The sequence below is a fragment of the Vulpes vulpes genome, chromosome 14, assembly GCF_048418805.1.
Source record: "Vulpes vulpes isolate BD-2025 chromosome 14, VulVul3, whole genome shotgun sequence".
NCBI lineage: Eukaryota > Metazoa > Chordata > Mammalia > Carnivora > Canidae > Vulpes > Vulpes vulpes.
The window spans coordinates 109,448,919-109,471,938 of record NC_132793.1 but is presented as its reverse complement, the minus strand read 5'-3'; the positions used below and the strand labels follow the sequence as shown (position 1 = coordinate 109,471,938).

Here is a 23,020-nt window from a genome sequence, read left to right as displayed (position 1 = left end):
ACGCCCTGGGCTGAAGATGGCGCTAAACCGCTGAGCCACCTGGGCTGCCCATGTAAGAAGTATTTTAACATAGAATTAGGAGAAGTGCTAAATTGCTTCCCTACAATATCAAGATGTAATTCTAGCTTTTCAAAGAAGGAATGAATGTGTATGTTCGACTCTTAAGCCAAGCCCTACAACAAGTCTGATGGCCAAGGATCACCTCTAATTTTGGCTTCACAGCATTTAAAGGAGAATAATAATAATAATAACAACCCTACCCTCTCAGGATAAAATTTTGTGAGGTTCTGGTGGTTTATGCTGAAGTCATGGAGACTACTCAAGAGTCTTGGCTCCCTAAGCAAGAGGAAACTTGAATGAACAAGAACTGTATTTTTCTGAAGATAGCCTTTCTACAGTGTTCTTCTCTTTCCTCAACAGAGTATGTTCATCAGTGGGAAGACTGTAGTGTAGACATTTACCTATCTTCCTGAGGACAGTGGTAGAGAAAACAGCCACCCACGACCACATTTAGGGATTATTAGCACCCTTTTTTTTTTATGTAGCAAAGAAGTGATTGGTAATGAAAATGGCCTCCCAAAGAAGAGGAGCACCCAAAGGGGGGGGGCGGGGCAAATTCTTGAATTGGGAGAAATGTGAATGATTCCAGAGCACTGCAGAATGCAGGGCACAGGCTATGGCCCCTCTTGTAATGACTAGCCCCTAATTCTCCTGTCATTCATTGTTCATTCATTGCTGTGAATGACTTGGTCCAGACATGCAGCTGTGGGTCAGGAGCCAGCTGAGCCACCTTCTTGGCTTAGGGTCTTAAAAGGAATCCTGTAGTCGGGGTGTCGACCCAGACAGGACTGTCATCAGAAGGCTGGAGGGGGCAGAACCCGGGCTCCCCAGGATTGTGAGAGGGATTCCTTTCCTTAATAGCTGTGAGTCCTGGCCCCTTGGTTCTTTGAACCAGTGATGGACAGAGAGAGCCTCTCAAGATGGGTGCTACACTCTTGGGGCGCCTCATGGCACAGTTGCTTAAACGCCTGACTCATGGTTTCAGCTTGGGTCATGATCTCAGGGTCATGGGATAGAGCTCCATCTGCGCTCCAGCACGGAGTCTGCTTGAGATTCTCTCTCTCTCTGCCCCTCACACTTGTGTGGTCTTACACTCTCTCTCTGAAATATATCTTTAAAAAACAGAAAAAAAAAAAAGAGTGCTACACTCTTAAGTAATACATCCTACCACCTTTGCCAAATTTCTCTGGTTAGAAGCAAAGTCAGATCATGCCCACAGTGTAGGAGGAAGGCCTTAACAGCAGGTGGGGACCATGGAGGCCACGATAAAGTCTGTATGCCCCACCCACTGGATGCTAAGTACTGGAAGGGAGGGATGTGTAAGATGTCATCCTTTCCTCAGAGGGGATCCCTGGGTGGCTTAGCGGTTTACTGCGTTATCCTGGAGTCCCGGGATCAAGTCCTGCGTCAGGCTCCCTGCATGGAGCCTGCTTCTTCCTCTGCCTATGTCTCTGCCTCTCTCTCTCTCTCTCATGGATAGATAAATAAAATCTTAAAAAAAAAAAAGATGTCATCCTTTCCTCAGAGAGATGGTCTATGGGAGCTAGCACACAGGTTAGTCTAGCCCAAGGGCTGAGGGCTGTTACAGTGTGTTACAGAGGTGTTAACTAGTGGGCCCCATGTCCTAAAGCCCTGGTGAGTGGTTATGAGGCAGAATCGAAGGTTGAACTCAAACATTGATATGTTTAAAGGTAAAGTAGTTTTGCCGAGAACCAGTTGTCATGAGGTAGACTTGTTTGGCCTTCCCCAAAGATTGTTACAGTATCTAAACTTTGTCTTAAAAGGTAAAAAAAAAAAAAAAATTAACTAGGTTGATCAATACAACCTATACTATAGCCAGCAGCAAGTAAGCCTTAAGTATCTAGTTTATTAACTTTCAAAAACTGGACACACCATATAAACAATACCCAAATCAAAAGCTGGCCGTGCTCAGGTGCCTAGCCCAGCTGGCTCAGTCAGTACAGCATGCGACCCTTGACTTCAGGGTTGTGAATTCAAGCCTCACGTTGGGCATGGAGCCTATTTTAAAACAAACAAAACAAAACACCCCAGCAGCATCTCAGGACCTTTCGTCTTCCTTTTAGGCACTTACCTCACCCCAAGGGTGGCCATTGTTTTATCTTCTAATGACAAAGATTGGCTTGCCTCTTTCTGTCCTTTTTATGAGTAGAATAATACAGGGTGTTCTTTCCCATTTGGTTTCTTTGACTCAGCGTCATATTTGTGAGATTCATCCTAATGTTGCCTTAGTAATGGGGTGTTTGCTCTGATTCCTGGGCCCTAATCTGTGGCATAGATCTTCCTCAGTTGGCCCCCTTGAGGGTTGCTGGCTCTTTCTGATCTGGGGCTGTTAGGAATAGGGCTACTTTCAGAATTTTGGTGAATATCCTGTGTCTCTGCTGCCCTGCAGCGTTGCCGGGTGTGCACACATCTAGCTTTTCTAGGGGATTCCACACAGCTTTCTTAAGTGACACTCTGTCAAAATCTGGAATAATGACTGTCTTTTCATCTCTTTGGATCCTAGGGTTACAGAACTGGCTACCCTTACCGATACCCTGCTCTGAGAGAGAAATCTAAAAAACATAGTGATGTGGAGGCTCCTGCGAGTGTCACAGGTTACTCTTTCGCTGGTGACGGGGACCCAGGCACTTGCTCCCCTCTCAGACACAGTTTTCAGAAGCAGCAGCGGGAGAAGACAAGATGGCTGAGCTCTGGGCGAGGTGACGATGCTTCCGAGGAGGGGCAGAATGGAAGCAGCCCCAAGTCGAAGACTAAGGTGTGGACGAACGTTACACACGATCGCGTGAAACCCTTGCTGCAGTCTCTCTCGTCCGGTGTCTGCGTGCCAAGCTGTATTACCAACTGCTTGGTCTGTGCCTACCTTACTGTTCATAGTTAGATGATGTAGAGCAAGTTGGACAGCTGGGGCTTCGGAGGCTTTGGGAATCCAGCCCCTCTGACTCGGATTGAAGGCAAACTTTCTTCATTAACCTTCTTTAGCATCAACCAGAATCTGTCTGCTTGAAACTGCTTAAGATCTGTGGTTGGGCTCCAGTAATGCCAGTATCACCTAACTCACAGTAGCAGGGATACTAAGTAACTTACCTGTTAACCCACAAGTCAAGCTGCTGTTTAATTCAAATTGTATTCAAGGAATCCTGAAACCTCATGCACAAAATGGTAGTTGAGTCTTGAGCTGTGATTTTAGTGTTATAACCTCCAGCCGTTTTGCAAAGTCACTACAGTCTGTGCTTTAAAGTCTTCCGTGCTTTCTTAAGCAGTTTGCCTCTGGTCTCACGGGTGTTTTCTCAGCTGACCTCATCCTTTCTCATTAGCCTCGTGCCTCACTTGCTGTCCCAAAGCCTCCGAATGCTCTAAGCCAGCTGCCTTGTGCATGGACTGTTGCATGTGAGTAGATGGCCATAGTGGTGAGTCATGTGACTCCTGCTGGGTGTGGCATGACCTAAGTGCAGTGCAGGCCATCTGCAGGCACCAGCGACAGACCCTGCCAGGCGTGCTTTGTGCGGTAGCCACTAGCACTGCCCTGAGAGATACTCTGCTGTCCTGGTGCTCACATCCTGTGGGGACTGGTCTTCACCACCCCCTCCCTTGGCTCCTGCGCCACAGAGTAGGGAGCCCACCCCTGACATGGGGTCTTGTGAAGAGACTGGGGCCAGGGCAGGCTTCTTTCTGCATGACGCGTTCTGCAGGAGTCCAGGTGACGTTAGGTCAGAGGGCCTCAAACAGTAGGCCCCGAGGAAGCAGACGGGTCTCCCTTTCCCTAATAACAGTGTTTTTACTTTATAGATTTATTCCAAAGAAAGCAGCTCTGTCTTCCCCAGGTGGCTCTGGTGAGAGAGCCTTTGTGCTCCTGAGCAGACGGGTCATGTGGGCAGAGACTCTGCGTTTGAGCCTGTCTCTCTTCTCCCTCGCCCTCCTTCTCTCCCTCTCCTTCGTTTTGTTTTTCTTTTCCAGTTTCATTTGTTTTGTTTATATTTATTTTACTTGTTAAAGGGGTGGGCCTAAAAACCAACTTTCCACTGCTGATACCGATGCATAGTGCTGAGTCGCAGTGCTGAGGTGTCCCCAAGCACATGTGTAGTAGCAGCTGTGAGCTGTATTTGCTGTTAGCTTGGGGATACACGAGATCACGTGAGGTGTCTTGGGGAGCCGTGTGTGCCCATTGAAGGGGAGGTCTCGTTCCACAGCTAAGTGTGTTTCTTACCATTGTGGAACAGTGCACACTCCACGCTGTGCTCCCAGGTTGGTATGTGAACTCACCGTGACTGTTCTTAAGTTTCAGACATGTTCAAGCTTCTGAGGTTATTGGGTTAATGTTTTGACTAAAACGTATGTTTAATAAAAAGCTGGAGTTATTTTTATCTGAGAAGATAATCATCAGTGAGTACCTCCCAGCTCATGCCCATCCCACATTTCCCTTCACAACAGCTAAGCATCGGCCAGTTCTGTTGCTTTCTTTAAAGCCTTATGGTTTTTGGCTACCCTCCTGCCTCCTTAAAGTACTCTGAAAGGCACACCATCGCTGGCCTTGTTTTAATGTTCAGTGCCCGCCCATGCCGGAGAATTAGAATTTGATGAAAAATCTCCTATTTAATCAGAAATCAAAAAAATCCAGCATGTGAAAGGCGCGGTGTGCTGATGCTTCGCACTGAAACTAAAACAGCCTTATGATGAGAACTCATGGAGCGCTTTACATTTGTTGGGGATATTTTTGTAACGCTCTGAAGTATTAAGTTATATAAAATATTCAACATCACCAAACTCTCCACTGGGCAGCCACCATGCACACCCACCCGCACAGTGATTTTCTTGAGTTGAGCAGGCTCTGCCGGCATTCCGATGCTCTCGTTGATCTCCATGCAGAACTTCGGTGATGCCCACTTTTGCCCACAGTGCGGTCTTTCCCTCCACCTGGATGGCAACATCACATTGCTTTTCATGACCCTGCCATCTCATGCTACCAGCGGCTTTGGCATTGATGACTCTCAGGGCAGTGAACCAATGTGCTCTGCAGGGTCACACACACACACACACACACACACACACACACACACACACACACACACACACACACACACACCCCGGCCCTGACTAGTCCATGGGAGTCACAGAGCATCGCTCTGTCATCAGCCTGTACTGGGCCCTAGTTTTCCACTAGGCCTTGTGGATGGTGTGTGCTGGTCAGTCACGACTTGGGTTCCTATTTGCACATGCCCTGCCCTGATCCCCCTGCTGTGGTGACAGGAGGTGTGGTCATTGGTTCATTCTCTGTGATGTCCATGCATGACCAGGTGTGAGACACATTGGACAGATTGGATGCTGTGGTGTCATGTACTTTTGTCCCAATTCTGACTTTTCAACTGTTCTTGATATTTGCAGTGGACTAAAGAGGATGGACATAGAACCTCCACCTCTGCTGTCCCTAACCTGTTTGTTCCATTGAACACTAACCCCAAAGAGGTCCAGGAGATGAGAAACAAGGTGAGTATCGGTGGCTGTCAGCCCTCAGTGGAAATTTGCGTGTGAGTAGAGGCAGCAACAGGTTGGACGGGGTGCAGAGCGCACTTGCCCCAATGGATGGCATCTGCTGTCACTGCTTTTGCGGCAAAGGCCAAGTCTTTTCACTGCTTCTGCTATTGTGCTAACAAGTGTGATGTGTGAGTGACGGTCTGGGGCCCTGTGGTTCTTGAGCAGATGCTTGCTCAGCTCACATGGCAGGCAGGATTGGAAGCCAGAGAATCTGTTTCTGGTGAGAACAGCTTTTGCCCCTGCATTCTAGCGTTCACTTATTGAGCTGTGAATGTTTGCTGGTTAGAACATGAGATGTACCAGTGTTCTGGGTGTTGCTATAACATGGGCACATGGGGAATGTTCCCCTGCAACATAATGAGTACGGTGAGAGATCTGTGCTTACCCAAGCCATCTAGAAAGTACAGAAAGGAATGGATTAGTCCATCCCCTACGACTCAGGAACTTCTCAACAAGCTGGACTGGCAGCATTGGGTGGGCACTGTGGCCATGTGGGACCGTGAGGGCCAGGTACAGAAGTGCAACTTGGGTGTGGTTCTGGGGCTCCAGTGCCCAAACAGTGACTGGAAGTCACAGGGAGGCTTCTCTGTACTGTTAATGTGTTTTCCCTTCTTGCATCCTCAGATCCGAGAGCAGAACTTACAGGACATTAAGACGGCTGGCCCCCAGTCCCAGGTTCTGTGTGGTGTAGTGATGGACAGGAGCCTAGTCCAGGTGAGAGCTCAGAATGTCTGACGTTAGTGGGTGGTGCCTCTAATGGCTGTCTACTCCAAAATTATTCTTGAGTTGGGAGAGAATGACTCAATGAGGTAAGTGTTCTAGGCAACCAGTTATCTCCGTGAAAAATCCTCACGATAAATAACCCTGCCACTTTTCCTGAAGTTGTAGACTTAGCATAAGCATGCCCACGGGCCGCGTCCTCCCCCCGCCCTGCTCCATGCAATGCATGCCTGCGTGAAGGTGGCATACATGCTGCCTGCTTTGGGACCTGGATGTGCCCTGATTTTAGCAGTACACTGGGGAAAAAGCTAGAAGAGGGTGGGTTTAATGGACTTTTTGTTCTCGTGTACACATTGCTATCTGCAATAAAGTGCTGCTTGGGGAAAAGTGCTTACAGAGGGCACCTGTAAATGTGAACCGCATTTACATGCCTTTCTGTAAAGGGACTATACTTCGTGGCCCATTGAAGATAATCATGTAAGTAGTTATCTCTGGAAATGAAGTTGTCACCAAATGCGTTAATCATGACTGCAGGGTAGGTGACTGCTTTCCGAATGTGGTCAGCCGGGGTCCTGGTTGTGTGGTCTGTGCTTGCATGTGGCACCGCCATCACCACTGCTTTCATATGGATGGCTATCTGCTGCATGCCCTCAGCTGGCTCCACCCTGCGCTCTCAGTTGATACTTCAAAGCTGGGCCTGGTGGGCTCTGATGACTCAGTTTACTGTTGCAGGACGCACCCCTCTCTGACTGTACGGAGACAATCGAAGGGCTCGAGCTCACAGAGCAGACCTTTAGTCCTGCTAAACCCCTCTCTTTTAGAAAGGTACTCACTGCCCTGTCCTCACCACCTGTCAGCACGCGTCGCACTCCACCTGCCCGACCCCACCTGTCTGCTCTCGCCAGCCACTGTCTTACTGATGGAGGAGCTTTAAATTAGTTTCTGAGTTACTTGTGGGGTTGTGCAGAGGTTCTCTTCTGCCTCTTCTTTAATGAAGACAATTTTACAACTGTCATTATTCCACAAGGTTGCAGAGAATGGGCCCATCTTAATGGCGTGGTGCCTTTCTGAACTTGTGCACGTGACTTTGGGTAGTGCATGCTTTTGGGTTTTAGTTTGCCTTTTATAAGATGCTGATTGCAAAAGGCTCGTGTGGGCAGACCGTGGGCAGTGGCAGTGCTCCTCTGTGGCCTTCTACCTTTGCTTGCTCAGCTGTGACTGCACGTGGAGTGGACCTGGCAGCGGGAGGGTATGTGATTTCAGAGGAATAGGAAAGAAATCAGACCAGTTTTTATTGATGAAATATATTTCTTTTTTTCCCTTAAAAACTTAGAGATAAATTTTTTAAAGTTTTTTTTTTTTTTTAAAGATCTTATTTATTCATGAGAGACACACAGAGAGGCCGAGATACAGGCAGAGGGAGAAGCAGGCTGCATGCAGGGAGCGCAATGTGGGACTTGATCCCAGGACTCCAGGATAACGCCCTGGGCTGAAGGGAAGTGCTCAACCACTGAGCCACCCCGGTGTCCCAGAAAAGATTTTATTTATTTAACTTGAGAGAAAGAGAGTGAGTGCATGAGCAGTGGGGAGGGGCAGAGGGAGAGGGAGAAGCAGACTCCCCACTGAGCAGGGAGACCAACTCAGGGTTCAACCCTAGGACCCTGGGATCATGACCTGAGCTGAAGGCAGACACTTCATCAACTGAGCACCCCAAGTGCCACCCCCCTCAATGATTTTTTTTTCCCCTCAATGATTTTTAAAAAGTGGTGGTGGGGAGACACAAAACTTTGAAGTTCAAAGTTGTCGTCTGTGTATATGGATACCAGAGGTGGCAGATGGGAGTGTGTTTGGTGTTACTTGCCCAGGCGGAAGGAGACTTCTTGTGAGTATTTGGGCTGAGGGTGTGCTCCTTGGTGCTGAGGACGGACATCCTGAGTCTTAGTCATGTTTACCCTGTGTTTAAAGGAAATATAGGGGTATCTCTTTTTGACTTTGTACGGCTCCACTGAGATGCAGGTATCACTGTAGTGATATTCCAGTTGCCAGAAAGAAGCAGATTTGTATTAAAGGTTCTATATTCCTATGTGGAATTCCCACCCATAATGTTATTTTGCATACTTCTGTATTAATTCCACGGGTCCTATTTCTCCTTATTGATAGAATGTGCTTCCAGCTTCCTTTCTTGGAGCAAGGGAGAAAGATGTGCTTGTTTTGCATATCTCAGTTCTTTGGGCTGTAAGCTGTTGTGATCTTGTGAGTTCATATTTTTTTTCCCTCAGATGTGTAATGGTGTGCTGAATCCATGAGCCTAGGGGGCAGGGTGCTTACTGTGCAGTGTCCACCTGTGGCTGTCACCTGTCACTCTGCGGGCAGAGCTGGTTGGAGCAGTCATTGTTCTGCAGTCTCTCTGGCCCTGTAGCACACGTAGTGGTTTCTGCTTACACCCTGTCAGGGCTCTCTGAAAGGTGGGCTGCATTTGAAGGGGGCTTTTTTGGCTGGGTCCTCAACTAGCCCCAAGTCTGTTGTTGCTCTGGCCATGTCAGGCTTGGCTGTGTGTCATGTCACCTGTGAGTGTTTTATGAAGTATAGACACAAGCCCTCCCAGGCCAGGAAATCCGAGTCGGTGGGAATGGGACTCCTGGCAACTGCAGTGTCCTCCTCACGGTGTGAACACCGCACTCTGTGTGAGTGGTGCATCCAGATGGGGTTACCTCAGGAAACTCTGCCCAGCCCAGCTGAGGTGTCCCTGTCCCATCCCTAGATTCTCCTTCCCGCTTGCGTTTTTTCCAGCACCCTTCTTCTGGGGCTCACATGTGCACCCGTGGTCTTTCTCACACTGACTAAGCAGATTTCATGTCTATGTTGAGAATATGATTCTGCTCTAGGCCTTGATGGTCCCCACGTCTTTTGTGTGGTTCTCAAAAATGCAGACTGTATTGCTCCTTCTACAAGATGGCTCTGCTTGCCTGCACTTTGAGTTTCCCTTTGACCGAGTGAAAAGGGCTTTGTTAAATATCCTAAAAATGTCCTTTTTCCTATAAGCAGGTGTATGGATCCTTGCATTCCATTTGAGACTCTGAGGAATGTGTGTTTGGGACATAGGAAGTTAGGGCTTTTAAGAAGGACTTCCCTTTGCTTCCATCTCTCCCTCCCTGACAATGGCCGTCCATTCAGAGCAGTGTTGTCTTCTGATGGAAGAAGGGGCTGTGAACTGTCAGCCACACCCTGAGACTCTGATTCCGAAAGGAATCCTGAGTTCAGCTGAAGGCTCTCTTGACCCCAGCACGCATGGCGCCTGCCGGCTCGTAGCCTGAAATAATCTGGTGCCTTCCGGACTTGGTTACTAGTGAATTGAGCTGTGAGACATCAAGCAGACAAGTTGATGCTGAAAGCTACCCTGTGCAGGCAACAGTTGAGTCTCCCTGTTCTCCATGTTCCCCTGCACTTGGGCCATGGCCTTCCCATGCTTTGGGCTGCATGGTAGAAACAGCAGGGGCCTGAGCCCACATGGCACACTTACTTGGTAAACTTGTTGAGCAACCACAAGTGTGTGGCCCGACACTAAGAATGTAAATTCCAAGCTGAGTGGGTTTTACGGAGGAAAGTCTAATGCTTGGAGAGGTTCGGTCATAGCCGTGTTCATATTGCTCGCCAGCTGCCTTCGCCAAGTGCAGAAGGAGTTCCTGGGCACCGGGTTTGCTTAGAGCCTCTGTTCTGTGGCTAGAAGTGGGGGAAGCAGCAAGAGCCTCCATGTAGCCTGCTGGTGAGAGCAGCTGCCTTCCATCCTGCTTTCTCAGCCCAGGCTGCTCTGTAGGGGCCGTTTCCTTCTGCATCCCAAGCCTTGCTCCATTTCCTTCCCCCCTAGAGAACAGGGTCCCTCTGTCCCCTAGTCTGTTCTGAGCCTTGGTGTTGGTGGCCACTTGGCTGTTGGCTGAGGAACTTGGAGGAGGGAGGCCCTGTATGGTCAGGTGTCTCTGCACAGGAGGGGCTTTGCTTATCCACAGGCGCCTCTGTGGCAGGTGATTCTTGATATTTTATTCATTCCTTGATTTGAAATTTTAAGTTAATTGAAACCTGTCAAACCTCATGTCACCTCCTCATTTTATTGGCCATGATACCAGGATGCAGGTACATTGGGCCAAGTTGCCCTTGATTTACAGACCGGCTCAGCTGCTGTCAGCCACAGAGCTGGAGCCTGTGCGTAGGAATAGGCTTCAGTGGGCAGTGAGTGGCAGGCAGGGATTCCGTTCCGTGTCTTGGGGAGACAGGGCCGCTTCTGAGTGAAAGGCCAGTTGACCTTGGGTCAGCATTGGTCAGAAGGAGCCCCCCAACCCCGACCATCCAGGTCATCTTGAATCTTGAGGCACTCTGAGCAAAGGTGGCCAACTCCAGCGGGTTCTTTGCTTCTCCTCCCTGGCTCTCTGGCCATGGTCAATCCTGGAGTGCGCTGAACAGCTGTGCTTCAGCCCAAGCTCCCTAGGCTTTGTCAGGGCAGCATGTGTCCCAGGTGAGCTGGAATTTCTCCAGCACTCAGTTTGGTGCTGTCTCTCGGGCACATTGCTCCAGTGCTCTCTCTGCTGTTTGGCCCTTACTGAGGGGAGTATTGACAGACCCTGCCTAGTATCCGAATTTTGGATTCTGCTACTGTGGTTTGTTTTTGGAAGCTCCCATTAAGTAATGGGTGTGTGTGTGTGTGTGTGTGTGTGTGTTGGCTAACTTTCTCAGAAAATGAACCCCTGGCATTTGAGGGCCAACCAGGCTGGGTGGTAGGGCACAGAGCTGTGCTAGGGCAGGTGAGTGTAGGCAGGACTTCCTGTACCCCCAAGGCTGCCTCCCTCACGGGCTCCTCCTTCCAGGGCTTCCTCCCCACCCCACCCTTCCCAGCTGGGGCTGCCTCCCTGCCAGCCACCCTTGTGCTCTGCTTGCTTGCTTTTCTCTTTCTTTCCTACACGTTCTTGGTTTTCCAAATTCCTCAGACACATACTGGTATTTTCGGACTTCCTAAAAAATTTCTTTGTTTTGGGACGAGATCCAGGAGCTAGTTATAAACTCAACACATAGTTAAAAGAACAGAACTCAATCTGCGAACTTAGAAAGTAAGCAGATCTCCGAGCATACCTTCCCTGACTTGGAATCCTGGATGTTTTCTGATGTCCGGAGGAGGGCAGTGGACTGACAAGTCAGCTCTTCCATCCCTGGTGGGAAGGAGACTGCATTCCTCTTGAGGTGCTGTGTGCCGTCCATCTGCACTTTGGTGCCTCTGTCTCTGAAACCTGAAGGACTAGGATTGTTTTCTCCTCTTAATTTGTTTTGTAGCTTCAGAGTTGTGTTTCTCTGTGTCTGACCACTGGAGGCTGCTGCTCAGCCTCAGCCTCAGCCTCAGGGCCGGGGTGCTGCCCTGGATTCCCCGGATGGCTGTGTGCTCCAAGAAGTTTGCCCACTCCGCCCTGCCTGCAGCCTGGCCTGGGAGGGGGGAGAGGTCCCTCAGGCAAGGCTTCTCCAAACCACCTGTCCTTTTTCATCTGCAGGGGGAGCTGGTGACAGCCTCCAAGGCCATCATTGAGAAGGAATACCAGCCCCATGTCATCGTGAGCACCACAGGCCCCAACCCCTTCAATGCGCTCACCGACAGAGAGCTAGAAGAGTACCGCAGGGAGGTGGAGCGGAAGCAGAAGGGCCCGGAAGGTGAGTGTGTGCACATCCTGGGCACTCAGCATGGGCTACCTGAAGCCAGAGAGGCTGCCCTGCCAGCACCTTTGTGCCCAGGTGTTGATGGTGAGTGATGAGGACAGTCACTTGCAGGAAAAGTCAGCCCTGTGTGTGGTTAAGATTAGAATGTTAGGGCACGTTTCCTAGTTCTGGGGGGGTCAGAAGGGGAAGCATACTTGTAGAACCGTCTGCTCAGGAGGGACCTGCAGACCAGCTGTGTAAGACACTGTGTGGGAGAGCTGGACTGCTCTCTTTCCGCACAAACCATGGGGGTTCTTCTGGGCAGGGCGTGATCGCAGGCTCATGTGCCAGCATGTTGACTGCTCTGGCACATTCCCAGGCTAAGTGAAGAGTGTGGCTACATGCTGGTGCAGCCTTTATTTCTCCTGGTAACTAACTCACTGATCCAGGACATCATCTTTTTGTAAAACAAAATGCGACTATTTTGGAACAAATGAGAGTGAATGACTCTTTAAGAGCCAGAACCTCATGGAGTAGTTTCAAACTTTACATTTTAAAAAGTAGATCCAAGAATTTTGAGAACCTAGCCTCCCCCTGCTTTGGCTAAGAAGGCACAAGTGGTCTCTTGCTTTCCCTGAGCACCTTTGGCTGGTTACCAGGAAGGCCCTGGGCATAGACACCCCCAGCCAGGAGGTTCAGTGGTGCGTCCTCAGGGCCATAACTTCCAACCCTGGTCTTTGTACTAAAGCCTCTGCTCTTAAGCAGGGACCACAGCTCAGCTTGCTCCCTGGGAATCAGCCTTCAGGAATGGAAGTCCTGCAGTGTTCCATAGCCCTGGGTCCATGGGGATTGTCCAAGCAATTACGTATTGTTCTTCAGATAACCTCTGATTTGCCCCGATTTAGCTTCTTTTGGTCTGGTTTTAGACCAGCTAATGCATTTTGTAGATGCTGTTGATATTTGTGTTGTGCAAAAAATTATTATTGAATAATTGTTTTCAGCGTGTGTTTACAGCATCACCGCCTATCCCTTTCTGTTAGCTGTGCATTAGAATTAAGATTACCACACATCGAATCAGAATGAGCCCGGTGTTCCGGTCACATCGCACTCCACTTCTGATCATTGCCCTTAAATGGTACATGTAGCCCTGTAGAGAGAGTGTCTGTGCTGTTGCCATAAGTCCCTGCCCCAGGGTGGTACATGGGCCTGAGCTCTTGGTTTTGTCAGTGAATCCCAATTCCAGAGCACACACGTATCTGCCCTTTGGGCCCTTCCCGTGTCTGGGAAATCTAGATTATAAGAAAATGTTTTTTGAGTCAAATCACAAGACACATGGGAGTTTCCTTACACATGAGGCTCCGCGAGGAGCAAGGTTTTCAGCAGTTGAGTGGATAGGATGGCTGTGACCATGCTCTGATCAAAGAGCTGGCAGATCAAAGAGCTGTCAGCAGTGGGAGTGCCAGCTGAGGGGCACTGCCAGGAGACCCCTGCCCGGTGCTGGTGCTGGCCTTTGGCAGGGGGGCTTTGGGGGCCAGGGCTCCTGTTGAGGGAGCTCGTGGGAGATGGAAAGGCCTTTGTTCATAGATCTCTGGCTTCAGGAAGGTGGGTTGGCATCTCTGTGAGATCAGAGGCCTTGCCGATTGATTATAGCTGCTTGTTCAAAATATGAGACCTAGTGATGTTAAGCTACTAATATAAAAAGCTTAAACGGGAGAAGGAGAGTCAAGGAATTAGGATAACATTAGTACGTATTTTTCTGTAAGTGAGTAGACTTGGAATATTCTGGATTCTGGGTCCTAGTACCTGTAGTTTTTCCTCTGGTCCTCATCGGCATATTTTACTTCAGAAAATAAAGTTACAGTTGCCAAGTTTAAATTATTGATAGAAAATGCTCTGCATAAAAAACGCAAACCAATGTGGTTCTCATGTTCCATCCTTTGAGGTGACAAGTCGGGTAGGGTGCCTGGAACCCCAGGCTGCTGGCTCAGTGTGGGGAGGGGCTCCTCCCTGGAGTGCAGGGTCACAGACAAAGTGGTTCTGGCAGATTCTTTCTGGAATAAGAATGGAGATGAGTTTTGTATACAAAGTAGGTTGAATCTTACTGAGATTCAGATCCACACCCCAGTCACAGTCAGCTTCTTCGTTCCCTTGGAGAGATGAAGACGGCATGGCCATGGGCCCTCCTCATTTCTCAGATGCACCTGAGAAATGAGAAGCCTCAGCTGCCGTCTGCGAGGCAGGCGGGTGGACAGAGCAGGGGGGCTCTGTCTGCGTCTGAGGAGGGTGAAGGCCTGTGGTGTGTGAAGCCCTTCACTGTGTTTCTGTCACTCTGCAGAGAATCTGGACGAGACCAGAGAACAGAAAGAAAAGAGCCCTCCAGAGCACGCTGCTGCCCCCCACACCCCCCCCAGCACCCCTGTCAAGCTTGGGGAAGGTGAGCTCCAAGGGTATGAGTGTGTGGCTGCCCTGCTGGGGGAGGGTGCATGGCCTTGTGTGGTCCAGTGTCCGCCACAAGGGCCGGACTTTGTGTTCTGTCCAGAGTGGGGGAGCAAATGAGTGTTACCCTGACGGTGGTGGTGAAGCGTGCATTCTCATAGAAACCAGCACGTCACATGGCTCCGAACTGGCCCATCTCCCTTGCTCCTGTTTTGGTTCTGTCCTGGGGAATAAAATGGATTTATTAGTGAGACGTCAGGGCAGGGTGGGAGGACAGGCTTCAAGGGTCGGATCTCACCTTCATTTATGATGCCAGCTCTGCCCACTGCTTACACGTTTCTTAAACCTCACCCTCTGGAAGTGTCTACCATCGTGTCTGGGCTGCAGGACCGTGTGTGGCCTGCTATAGTGACAAGTCCATGTCGTGCTGGCCTCCACTGGCCCCTCAGACCACCTGCTGCGTGTCTCTGGGCGTGTGGCTCTTGTGTCTGTCCCTCAGTCTTATGTGTTGTGCTTCCTGTGCCTGTGGGGAGCCTGTGGCTCGCCTTCCTCCCCACTGTCTGTCCACAGAATGGCTCAGCCGTTCTTCTGTAACCCAGTGGCTGTGACTGAATGCCTAGATTCTCTCCCTGTGCTTTTCTCTTCCTGTGGCTGCGTTACAAACAGGAGGTGGATGTGCTAAAGAGTACCTGTTACCATAGTAAGTACCGCCGCGTTTGGCCCTCTGCTGCTTAACCGGAATTCCCTGTGCTTTGCCTCATTTTCCTGCTTCTTTGTTGCTTATTAAGTTCTGTTTTCTGTTTATTCAAAATAAAGGTAGAGCCCCCCCCCCCCAGCCCATCCTTTCTTGTACCCAGTTCCTCCATCCCAGGCAGTGGCATCTTGGTGGGGGGGTTCGGCCACCCCAGAGCTGGATGGTGGGGTTGTGGGGTGGGCCCTGGAGCCTCCTGGAGCACTCTGGGTCTCAGGGGTTCCAGAGCAATCCTGTTGCCCTGCTCCGCCTGTGATGCCTGTGATTGCTAGGCAGTCGGTAGATCAGACACATGTAGGCGAGGTTCTGTGGTGGGGGCTGGGGGTGTGGGGTTTACCTCCTGCTGCATGTAGGTTGCTTGGGTTTGGATCTTTGCTTAAGCTGAGTGCTTAAGCATCCTTGGGGATGAGGCGGGAGAGCGCTGTTCAGTGCTGTTTCTCAAGTGACATTTGGTCACTTAAATTTCCCTGGAGGCACCCATGGGCAACCTGGGCACGTGGGGTGAGCGCTAACTTCCTCTTGCCCCCGCTGAGTAAGGACGTTTAACTGTCCTGGGACAGAAGGTGGCCGGGGGCCAGGCTAGGGTGGCCACAGCCTCCCAGAGCCGAAGCACTAAGTGTTTGGAGCCTGGAGCCTCCAGCGGCTGGCCATGTGCCTCACCCGCACTGAGTCCCCTGTGGGCCTGTGGCTTCATTCTCCGTACTGAGGTTTAGTGTTGCCTAAGCAGCTGGTCGCTTGTAATTCTGTATGATGTTTTGAAAAATTTACAAAACTGGTTTCCCCCTAGTCAGAGCCCATGTAGACTAATGTGCTGATAGGGCATTCCCTGGGAACTCCCCCTAGGCTGTGTCTTTATGGCGCCCCCCACTTTGCCCTTTTAGATTCCACCTTCTGGGCTGAGGCTGGCCTGGCTCTTGACCCCATCCCTTACCTTGCAGTTCCTCTCCCTTCTTTCATTCTCCAGCCTAAAATGATTTCATTCTGTTTGACGTTGGTAGCGCCCATGGGGTCTGGGAGCTAACTCTGGTTTTCCATGGTTTTCTCCTTGCGGAGACCAGGTGCTGTGGACCCAAATTTAGGCCTCATTTCAGGACTAATACATGCTCACAGGGTTCTAGAACAAAACCTTGGTCAAGTTGTTGTCCTACTGCAGTCCCCCCTGCTTGCGTACCTTTGACCGGAGCCCACAAAGCCCCAGGACTGGGTCTGGAGCTGGAAATGGCCCAAGGCTACATCTATGTTTCGTATGATGAGCCACATCCAGCCCTGACGTAGAGTAGTCCTTTGTCAAGGTTTCTTACTCTTGTTGCAGTAGAAGCCCCTAGAGCCCAGCTCTGCGGCCGTCTCTGTGGGGCGCTGCCTCTCCCGGGCCGCCCCTGTCCCACTGCACTCTTCAGCCCTGTCTCTCGCCCCCTGCCCACCAGACCTGCCACAGGAGCCCATTTCCGGAGAGGACAGTGATGCTGCCACCTTCAAGCCAACTCTCCCCGACCTGTCCCCTGATGAGCCTTCAGAAGCGCTCGGCTTCCCCACCTTGGAGGAGGAGGAAGAGGAGGGGGAGGCACTCAGTGAAGCCCGCGAGCCTCCCAGCCCCACTGGTTCCCCTGTGGCGGCCAGCCCTGAGCCAGCCTCAGCCCAGGTGGCCGAAGAGGCTGCCTCCCCAGCTGCCGAGGAGGGGGCTGCTGTGGACCCTGGCAGCGATGGATCTCCGGGCAAGTCCCCTTCCAAAAAGAAGAAGAAATTCCGTACCCCCTCCTTTCTGAAGAAGAGCAAGAAGAGGAGTGACTCCTGAAGGCCCGTCCTGCACACACCAACGCCACCAGACTGTCCCCGATTGTGTCTCATGTTCTGTCTTCTTGTGTAACGGAATGCAAACAGCCCGTCCCTCCACATAGCTAGAGCTCCCCTCACGGCGTGACCAAATCCCCACGTAGACCGGTGCTAATTTCCTGGGCGTGTGCGGCGGGTGCTGGGAGAGACGAGCCTCCACGGCCCCTCAGCGTCCACCGTGCCCTTCTGGGACCTGCACCTCAGGGGCCGGGCTCTCCCCCGGGGCCGCACGTCCTGCTTGTGGCTGGACACTTGGAGGCCCTGCCCGCCCTGGCCTTGCCCTCCCTCCTGTTGTGCAGTACCCAATGCTGTGTGTGTGCTAGGCTCCCCTTCATCCCCAGGCCTCAGGTGACCGAATCAGACTGGGAGCTTCCTGCTGGCATTACCTGCTCTGTGATCTTTGTTCGCAGCTAGAGCCTCAGTCTTGGGAAAGCACTCCGTGCCTGCCAGCAGTCCAGGGTATCCTGATGGCCTTTGAGAAGCGAGTTCAGGCTGAGCCGGGGACCTAGCAGCAAAGGGCTGGGTATACCTGACATGCCTTGTGCATGGTCTGATTGCCCTGAGGCCGGAAACAAAGGTAAGGGGCCCCCAGTTTCTCACTCACTGGGGTCTCTAGATTTCTCCTGTCATGGGGAAGATACATTAAGAGGGGGAAGAGTCCTTTCTAGAATTTTCTTTCAGATTTGCAATTCATCCTACGTTTTTGACCATGAACATGAATTGGCCACTTTTTGCTTTAGTTTTCTCCCTACAGCCTGCCACAGAGTGCAGCAAAATGCACTTCACTGATTTGGGCGGGGGCTTGGAACTGAGAAGGGATCTCCTCTTTAACTCAGCCTGAAAAGATCTCCTGGTTTTGGGAAAGGGTAGCTCAAGGTAGAAGGGGACCCAGTGGTCTCTCCCCAACTTCTTACACTAGTCATTCATGGAGCCATGCCTGGCTCTCCTTGTTGAACGTCGTAAATTTCCACTGAGATTCCTAAAAAATCACGTGAAGCTGCTTAGTGGGAACTAGTGGGTGACCCATTCCAGGGGCCACCTGGTGCCAGCCTGACCAGGCACTGGCAAGCCTCCTCCTCGCACGTGGGGAGGGGCCCCTGGTGGACCTGGTGCCAGACCTGGGCCCCACGCTCCTGCCCCCAAGCAGGACCTGAGACTGGCTGCATGGCGCTGACCGCTGCTTTAAGCTTTCTGGCGACGCTCTTCTCTGGTGTATCATGTTGTTGCCACGGTGGTGTTCAGGTTCTCTGCCCTCGCCCTGTCCTCCAGTTAACCATGGACTGTAGCCCTTCCTTTTGTCCCACATATGCAATGACTTTCATTTCACTTTTGTAGTTTATTTTAACTCTTTGTATCACAACATGAAGTTTAGTCGCATATATGGACACAGGCTTGGGAGGACGGGTCCTGTGTCCTTCACTGTAACATGTTTTACTCACAAATAAAATTCTTTAAGCAGTTTCCTTGTCTAAACTTGGAAAGTAGTTTTGCATCTTAATTCCTTTTCTTTGCTCCTTTAAGGTAGGACTCCCAGAAATTTGCCTTGAGTCCCAAAAAGGATCCCCAGGTGTCTTTTTAAGCTTTGAGAGAGAGGGAGGGAGAGCGAGCGAGCAAGCACACTGGTGGTGGGTGGTGGGGTGGGGCAGAGGGATAGGGAATCTCCAGCAGACTGGACATCTCCAGACCCACCCCCACCCCCACCCCAGTGCAGATCCCGATGCAGGGCTCAATCCCATGACCCTGAAATCACAACCTGAGCTGAAATCCAGTCAGACATTCAACTGACTGTGTCACCGAGGTGGACCCATCCCCGCTCCGCACCAAGTGTTTATTTCTTGATCAAACACTGCTGCTTTGCACCAGGGAGGACCCTGCAGCCCAGAACTGCCCTCCACAGGCAAGGGCAGGACTTGTGATGGCGAGAGCCTGGCACAGGGGCCCCTCCTCCCCGGTCTGCCCCTGTGTTGCCTCATGTATGCTGACCCTAGCCATGGAGGGCCCTGTGTCCCACCCTTTCTGTCATCTTCCTCCTGCAGAATGGCAGCAGATACAGGAAGAGCCTGGTGGCCCCCGGGGTCAGGGGTGGCAAGGTACAGCAGTGTACTGGAGAAAGGCACTGGATATAAAATAGCTGCTTTATTTTGCCATCCTGTGGTCTGGCTGACACCTGTGTTACCGAGAGAAAAGCCCCCAGAAAGCCTGGACGGTTCTGAAGTCACTGCTCCCAGCCCAACCAGCAGGGCTGTGCAGGTCTGCACGTAGGGAGGGGCTGGGAGTGTCTCAGGGTCCCTGGGGCTGGGCCCCGGGGGAGAGGGGCACAGGGAGGAGTACCGGCCCAGGGCCTCCTGTCCCCCAGCTCTGGGCAGGCAGGGCTGGCTCAGCTACTCGGCCTTGAGTGTGCGGGCTGGAGGCCTCAGCTTCCTCAGGAGCAGGAAGGGGAGCAGGAAGAGGCCAGAGCACACGGTAAAGCAGACCCTGGCCCCCGCCAGCCAGTACACTGCGGAGATCCAGAGAGATGGCCTGAGCGGTCAATGGGCCCAGCCTGGGCCCGCAGTCCCTAGGCCTGGCCCCACCCCCTGGGGCACATGCCTGCCCAGAAGTGCTGTCCCAGGGCCCTCACCTGAGGCAGCCACCATGGGTCCCACCGCCCTAGCCAGGGCGCCCAGGCTTCGCAGTGTGCCCATGATTGTGCCTTTCTGCCCAGCTGAGCCTTTGGGGGAGAAGGGAGGCCATCAGGCTCCTGCTGCCTCCTCCCACCCGGGGGCCTCGGGCAAGGGGAGGGCTTCTCACCATAGTCAGCAACCACGGAGGACAGGCAGGGCACCACCACGGCGGCAGCTGGCGGGGACACCCGAGAGGTGGAAGTCAGCCCACAGGAGACGCCAGGGGGTCTGTGACCCTGGACGCCTGGCCCCTGGCTCCCACCCGTGTCCACCCTGGCCCTCTCACCAGGTGCCCACTCACCGAAGGAGTAGAGCAGCAGCCCCAAGCCCAGCACGGGCAGTGTGAGCCCCCAGCCGATGAGGAGGAAGGCGGGCACAAGCAGCAGGATGGCCTGCAGATGGGCGCAGCAGGGTCAGGACCCACTCCCACGCTTTCCAGTGGAACCCGGGACTCGCCCTGCCCCCCGCCTCTCCCGGGGGAGCTTTGTACCCGCTTCACAGCTGTGATCTCCCCACCAGGGCTGATCCTCCGCACGTAGGCCCCCTGCACAGCAGCCATGCTGAGGCCGATGGAGAAGAACATCTTCCCCTGCTGCAGGCTGGGAGTGGGGGAGCCGTGAGGGCTTCAGTTCTGCTGAAGCCAGGGAGCCCCGGTGACAGCTGGGTCCCTGCAGTTCACAGGGGGTGGGAGGGGCAGAACAGGGAGACGGTGGGGGGTGGCCCCCCGGAGGCGGGGGGGTCAAGTCCTTCAAGGGGCCTTGGCAGCGCTACCTGCTGAACTGGAAGCGCTGGTGGGCAAGGAAGCTGAGCGTGTACTCCAGGCCCGAGAACAGGAAGAGGTAGAGGAAGTACACCAGGCCCAGGCGGCGCAGGCTCCAGAGTCCTGGCAGGCAGTGGAGGTTGGTTGTCAGGGGTCCACAGCCCAGACGATGGCAACTGGAGGAGCGACAGTCCCACCCTCGTGAAGGGGGGTGACTCCTTACTGTCTCCAGCAGGTGTGTCCTGACTGTGAGTCACAGCCGAGAATCGGAGCAGGGCCAGGGGGCTGAGCAGGTCAGCAGCAGCTCGGAACCCGGGAGTGATGGAGGGTGCCTGGTATGGGGGCGGGACTGGAAAGGCCTGCCAGGTGGCCTGGGAGGGGTAGGACCTCCCGCCCTGGGCTCCAGTCCACCTACCAGGCCTTCCTGGCAGGGGCCTCAGGAAGCTCTGTGGCCCCGAGCCTCTGCACACCAGGAGAAGAACAGCCCAGCCTCCCCTGGCATCTGGGACTGGCACACACGATGGGTATCCCCGCATGCCCACATGACCCAGCCCCCAGCCCTGGGACCGGACAGTGGTTTCTTCCTGGGTCCCACCTTACCCGCTTCTCTGGAAGCAGCGTCTCTGGCAGGAAGCAGAACATGAACAACAGGTTGGAGACCGCAAAGAGCAGGGCGAGCCAGGGCACTGTCTCCGAGGGCAGTGAGGCGCCAAGCATGGGGCCCAGTGTGAAGCCCAGCGAGAAGGCCACCCCAATGACTGCCTGGGAAGAGGGCCACCTGAGCTAGGCAGGAAGGCCCCAGTCAAGGGACCCCCAACCGCTCATCCCCATCTCCTGCACACACCATGCCTCGGCTGCGTGCGGAAGGTGAGCTCAGGTCAGCGATGATGGCCGTGGAGAGGCTGACGTTCCCCTTGCTGATGCCCCCAATCACCCTGGAAGCCAGGAAGGCTGCAAAGCTCCTCGAGGTGGCCCACACGGCATACGACATGACCAGACCTGTCTGCCTCGGGGTAGCGTCCACGGGGTGGGTATGGTCACTTGAGGCTGGGAGGGGCCCAGAATGGGGCCAAAAAACCCAGGCAACACTCTTGGGGCACTGCCCTGTTCTGGAGCACCCAGGGTCCCTACTGTCCCCATAGGTGGCAGGAGCAGCTCTGGGAAAGCCTGGCTTAGCCACAGGAGCCACCTGCACCTCAAGGGGGCAACGAAGGGCTAGCAGCCAACCCCCTTTCTCCCCAGAGGGCTGCCAGGTGGGCAAGAGAACTGCACATTCCCACGCCTTGGGTGCCACGTACCAGGGACAGCAGCATCATGGGGCGCCTCCCCAAGCAGTCAGAGACTGCCCCCGTGAGTGGTGCCAGGAGGAACTGCAGGAAGGAGAAGACGGAGCCAATCAGACCTGTAAGAAATAGACATTCTGGTCACCACGACAGTCTGTTCCCAAAAGTCTGATTGCTTGGGGTGGGTCCTGCACTCCCCAGGCGGCTGGGGCGCCCTGACAATGAGTGGACACAGCACTTGGGTAGAGGGCAGACAGCACCCAGGAGCAGGAGGGTGGGGACAAGGACGGGAGCCCAGGCAGGATCACAGGGGCGCCACACGGGGCTGGGGGCCGTACCTCCAAACAGGACGCTGTTGTACCTCTTCTCTGCTGGCATCCTGATGGCTGCGGCAAACCAGTCCACACCTCGCTGCCACGAGCCATAGAGGGGGTCCTGGGGAACATGGAGGTGTGATAGGGTTTGGGGGCAGTGGGCAGCCATCCTGGGAGTCCCGAGGCCTCTGGACCCGGGGGAGGTCTCACGTGGGCACGACTGTGGCTCTCCAGCAGTCCTGGCAGCAGGGGCAGCAGCAGAGTGAAGGCCAGGAGGTCCAGCAGGAGGCCGAGGAAGACCACAGTGATCACGCGGGTGTCCTGAGGCGTCTGCTGGTGGATGGGGGGGCGCGGGGTGCAGCTGCCTCCGGCTCCCCAGCCCATGACGGCTCCTGGGATCCTGCCTGGCTAACGGGGGGGCAAGTCTGCATGGAGCCATCTCTGGTCCCCAGCACCCACCATGCCCCCAAGCAGCCAACGGCCAGCAAGCACCCTCTCCCCAACACAGGGGTCCCTCTGTGCGCCCCCTCCCCGACCCCGGGCAGCAGGAAACGCAGACTGTGGAGTTGCGCAAAGAAACCACAGCCACTGATGCCAACCGTCCCAAGAGGCCGGATGGGGGCATCGCGGCCCCGTGCGGAGCGGGCAGGGAAACTGAGGCCCGCGCGGAGGTTGGCCCCGGCGGGGGTGCGGGCGCCTGCGCCTCGAACACGCCGGGATCCAGTCCCCCGGCCCCGCCCTGCCCCGCCGGAAACCTCCCCCTGCCCCGCCCGGGACCCCGGCCCCCGCCCGGCTCCCTCCTGGGCGGGACGGTGGCGCGCGCACTGCATGCGGGGGCAGCCCCGCCCTGCACTTGCCGCGGTCGCGCGCTCCGGGCGGACAGACGGACACGGACACACGGGCGGAGACGGACGCGGAATGGACCGCCGCCGGGCCCGGGGGCGGGGCGCCCGCTGACCACGCCCCGCCCCGCCCCGGAAGTG

General features: G+C 53.7%; 2 protein-coding genes across 57 annotated transcripts in view; one reads left to right on the top strand and one right to left on the bottom strand.

Annotated features, from left to right (window-relative positions):
- ADD1 (adducin 1) overlaps positions 1–18,490 on the top strand; it is an 89,293-nt gene extending 70,803 nt beyond the window's left edge. For 6 of the 50 annotated variants that reach the window (XM_072737658.1, XM_072737655.1, XM_072737660.1 and 3 more), the window contains 8 exons: positions 2,585–2,929; positions 5,461–5,562; positions 6,235–6,324; positions 7,063–7,155; positions 11,859–12,015; positions 14,336–14,434; positions 15,103–15,136; positions 16,612–18,490. In XM_072737658.1, the coding sequence (XP_072593759.1) occupies positions 2,585–2,929; positions 5,461–5,562; positions 6,235–6,324; positions 7,063–7,155; positions 11,859–12,015; positions 14,336–14,434; positions 15,103–15,136; position 16,612 (921 nt within the window). In that variant the 3' untranslated portion in view covers positions 16,613–18,490. Of the gene's footprint in view, positions 1–2,584; positions 2,930–5,460; positions 5,563–6,234; positions 6,325–7,062; positions 7,156–11,858; positions 12,016–14,335; positions 14,435–15,006; positions 15,138–16,611 lie in introns of those variants that run through there. The other 44 variants (XM_072737676.1, XM_072737673.1, XM_072737677.1 and 41 more) reach the window with 15 other exon arrangements.
- Positions 18,491–19,134: 644 nt separating this feature from the next.
- On the bottom strand, positions 19,135–22,997 carry MFSD10 (major facilitator superfamily domain containing 10). Of its 7 annotated transcripts, none has more exons than XM_072737683.1 (13): positions 22,891–22,997; positions 22,248–22,437; positions 22,062–22,158; positions 21,739–21,842; positions 21,285–21,443; positions 21,041–21,202; positions 20,664–20,772; positions 20,452–20,563; positions 20,171–20,279; positions 19,982–20,072; positions 19,808–19,855; positions 19,638–19,727; positions 19,135–19,514 (listed from the first exon to the last, which is right to left on the bottom strand). In XM_072737683.1, the coding sequence occupies exons 2-13, from the start codon at positions 22,419–22,421 to the stop codon at positions 19,399–19,401; spliced, it is 1,371 nt and encodes a 456-aa protein (XP_072593784.1). In that variant the 5' UTR covers positions 22,422–22,437; positions 22,891–22,997; the 3' UTR covers positions 19,135–19,398. The 7 variants fall into 7 exon arrangements, 5 of the variants coding, with proteins under 5 accessions (XP_072593784.1, XP_072593782.1, XP_072593783.1 ...); XM_072737681.1 differs by having other exon boundaries at positions 22,248–22,445; positions 22,895–22,997; XM_072737682.1 differs by lacking the exon at positions 22,891–22,997 and adding an exon at positions 22,637–22,835 and having other exon boundaries at positions 22,248–22,445.
- Positions 22,998–23,020: the final 23 nt, after the last annotated feature.

Excerpts from the sequence above, each read along its gene's own strand:
- MFSD10 (XM_072737683.1), bottom strand. The coding sequence starts at position 22,421 with ATGGGCTGGGGAGCCGGAGGCAGCTGCACCCCGCGCCCCCCCATCCAC. Across the intron at positions 22,159-22,247 it reads AGAGCCACAGTCGTGCCCAC|GACCCCCTCTATGGCTCGTG; the intron begins GTGAGACCTCCC and ends CATGTTCCCCAG. Across the intron at positions 21,843-22,061 it reads CAACAGCGTCCTGTTTGGAG|GTCTGATTGGCTCCGTCTTC; the intron begins GTACGGCCCCCA and ends TATTTCTTACAG.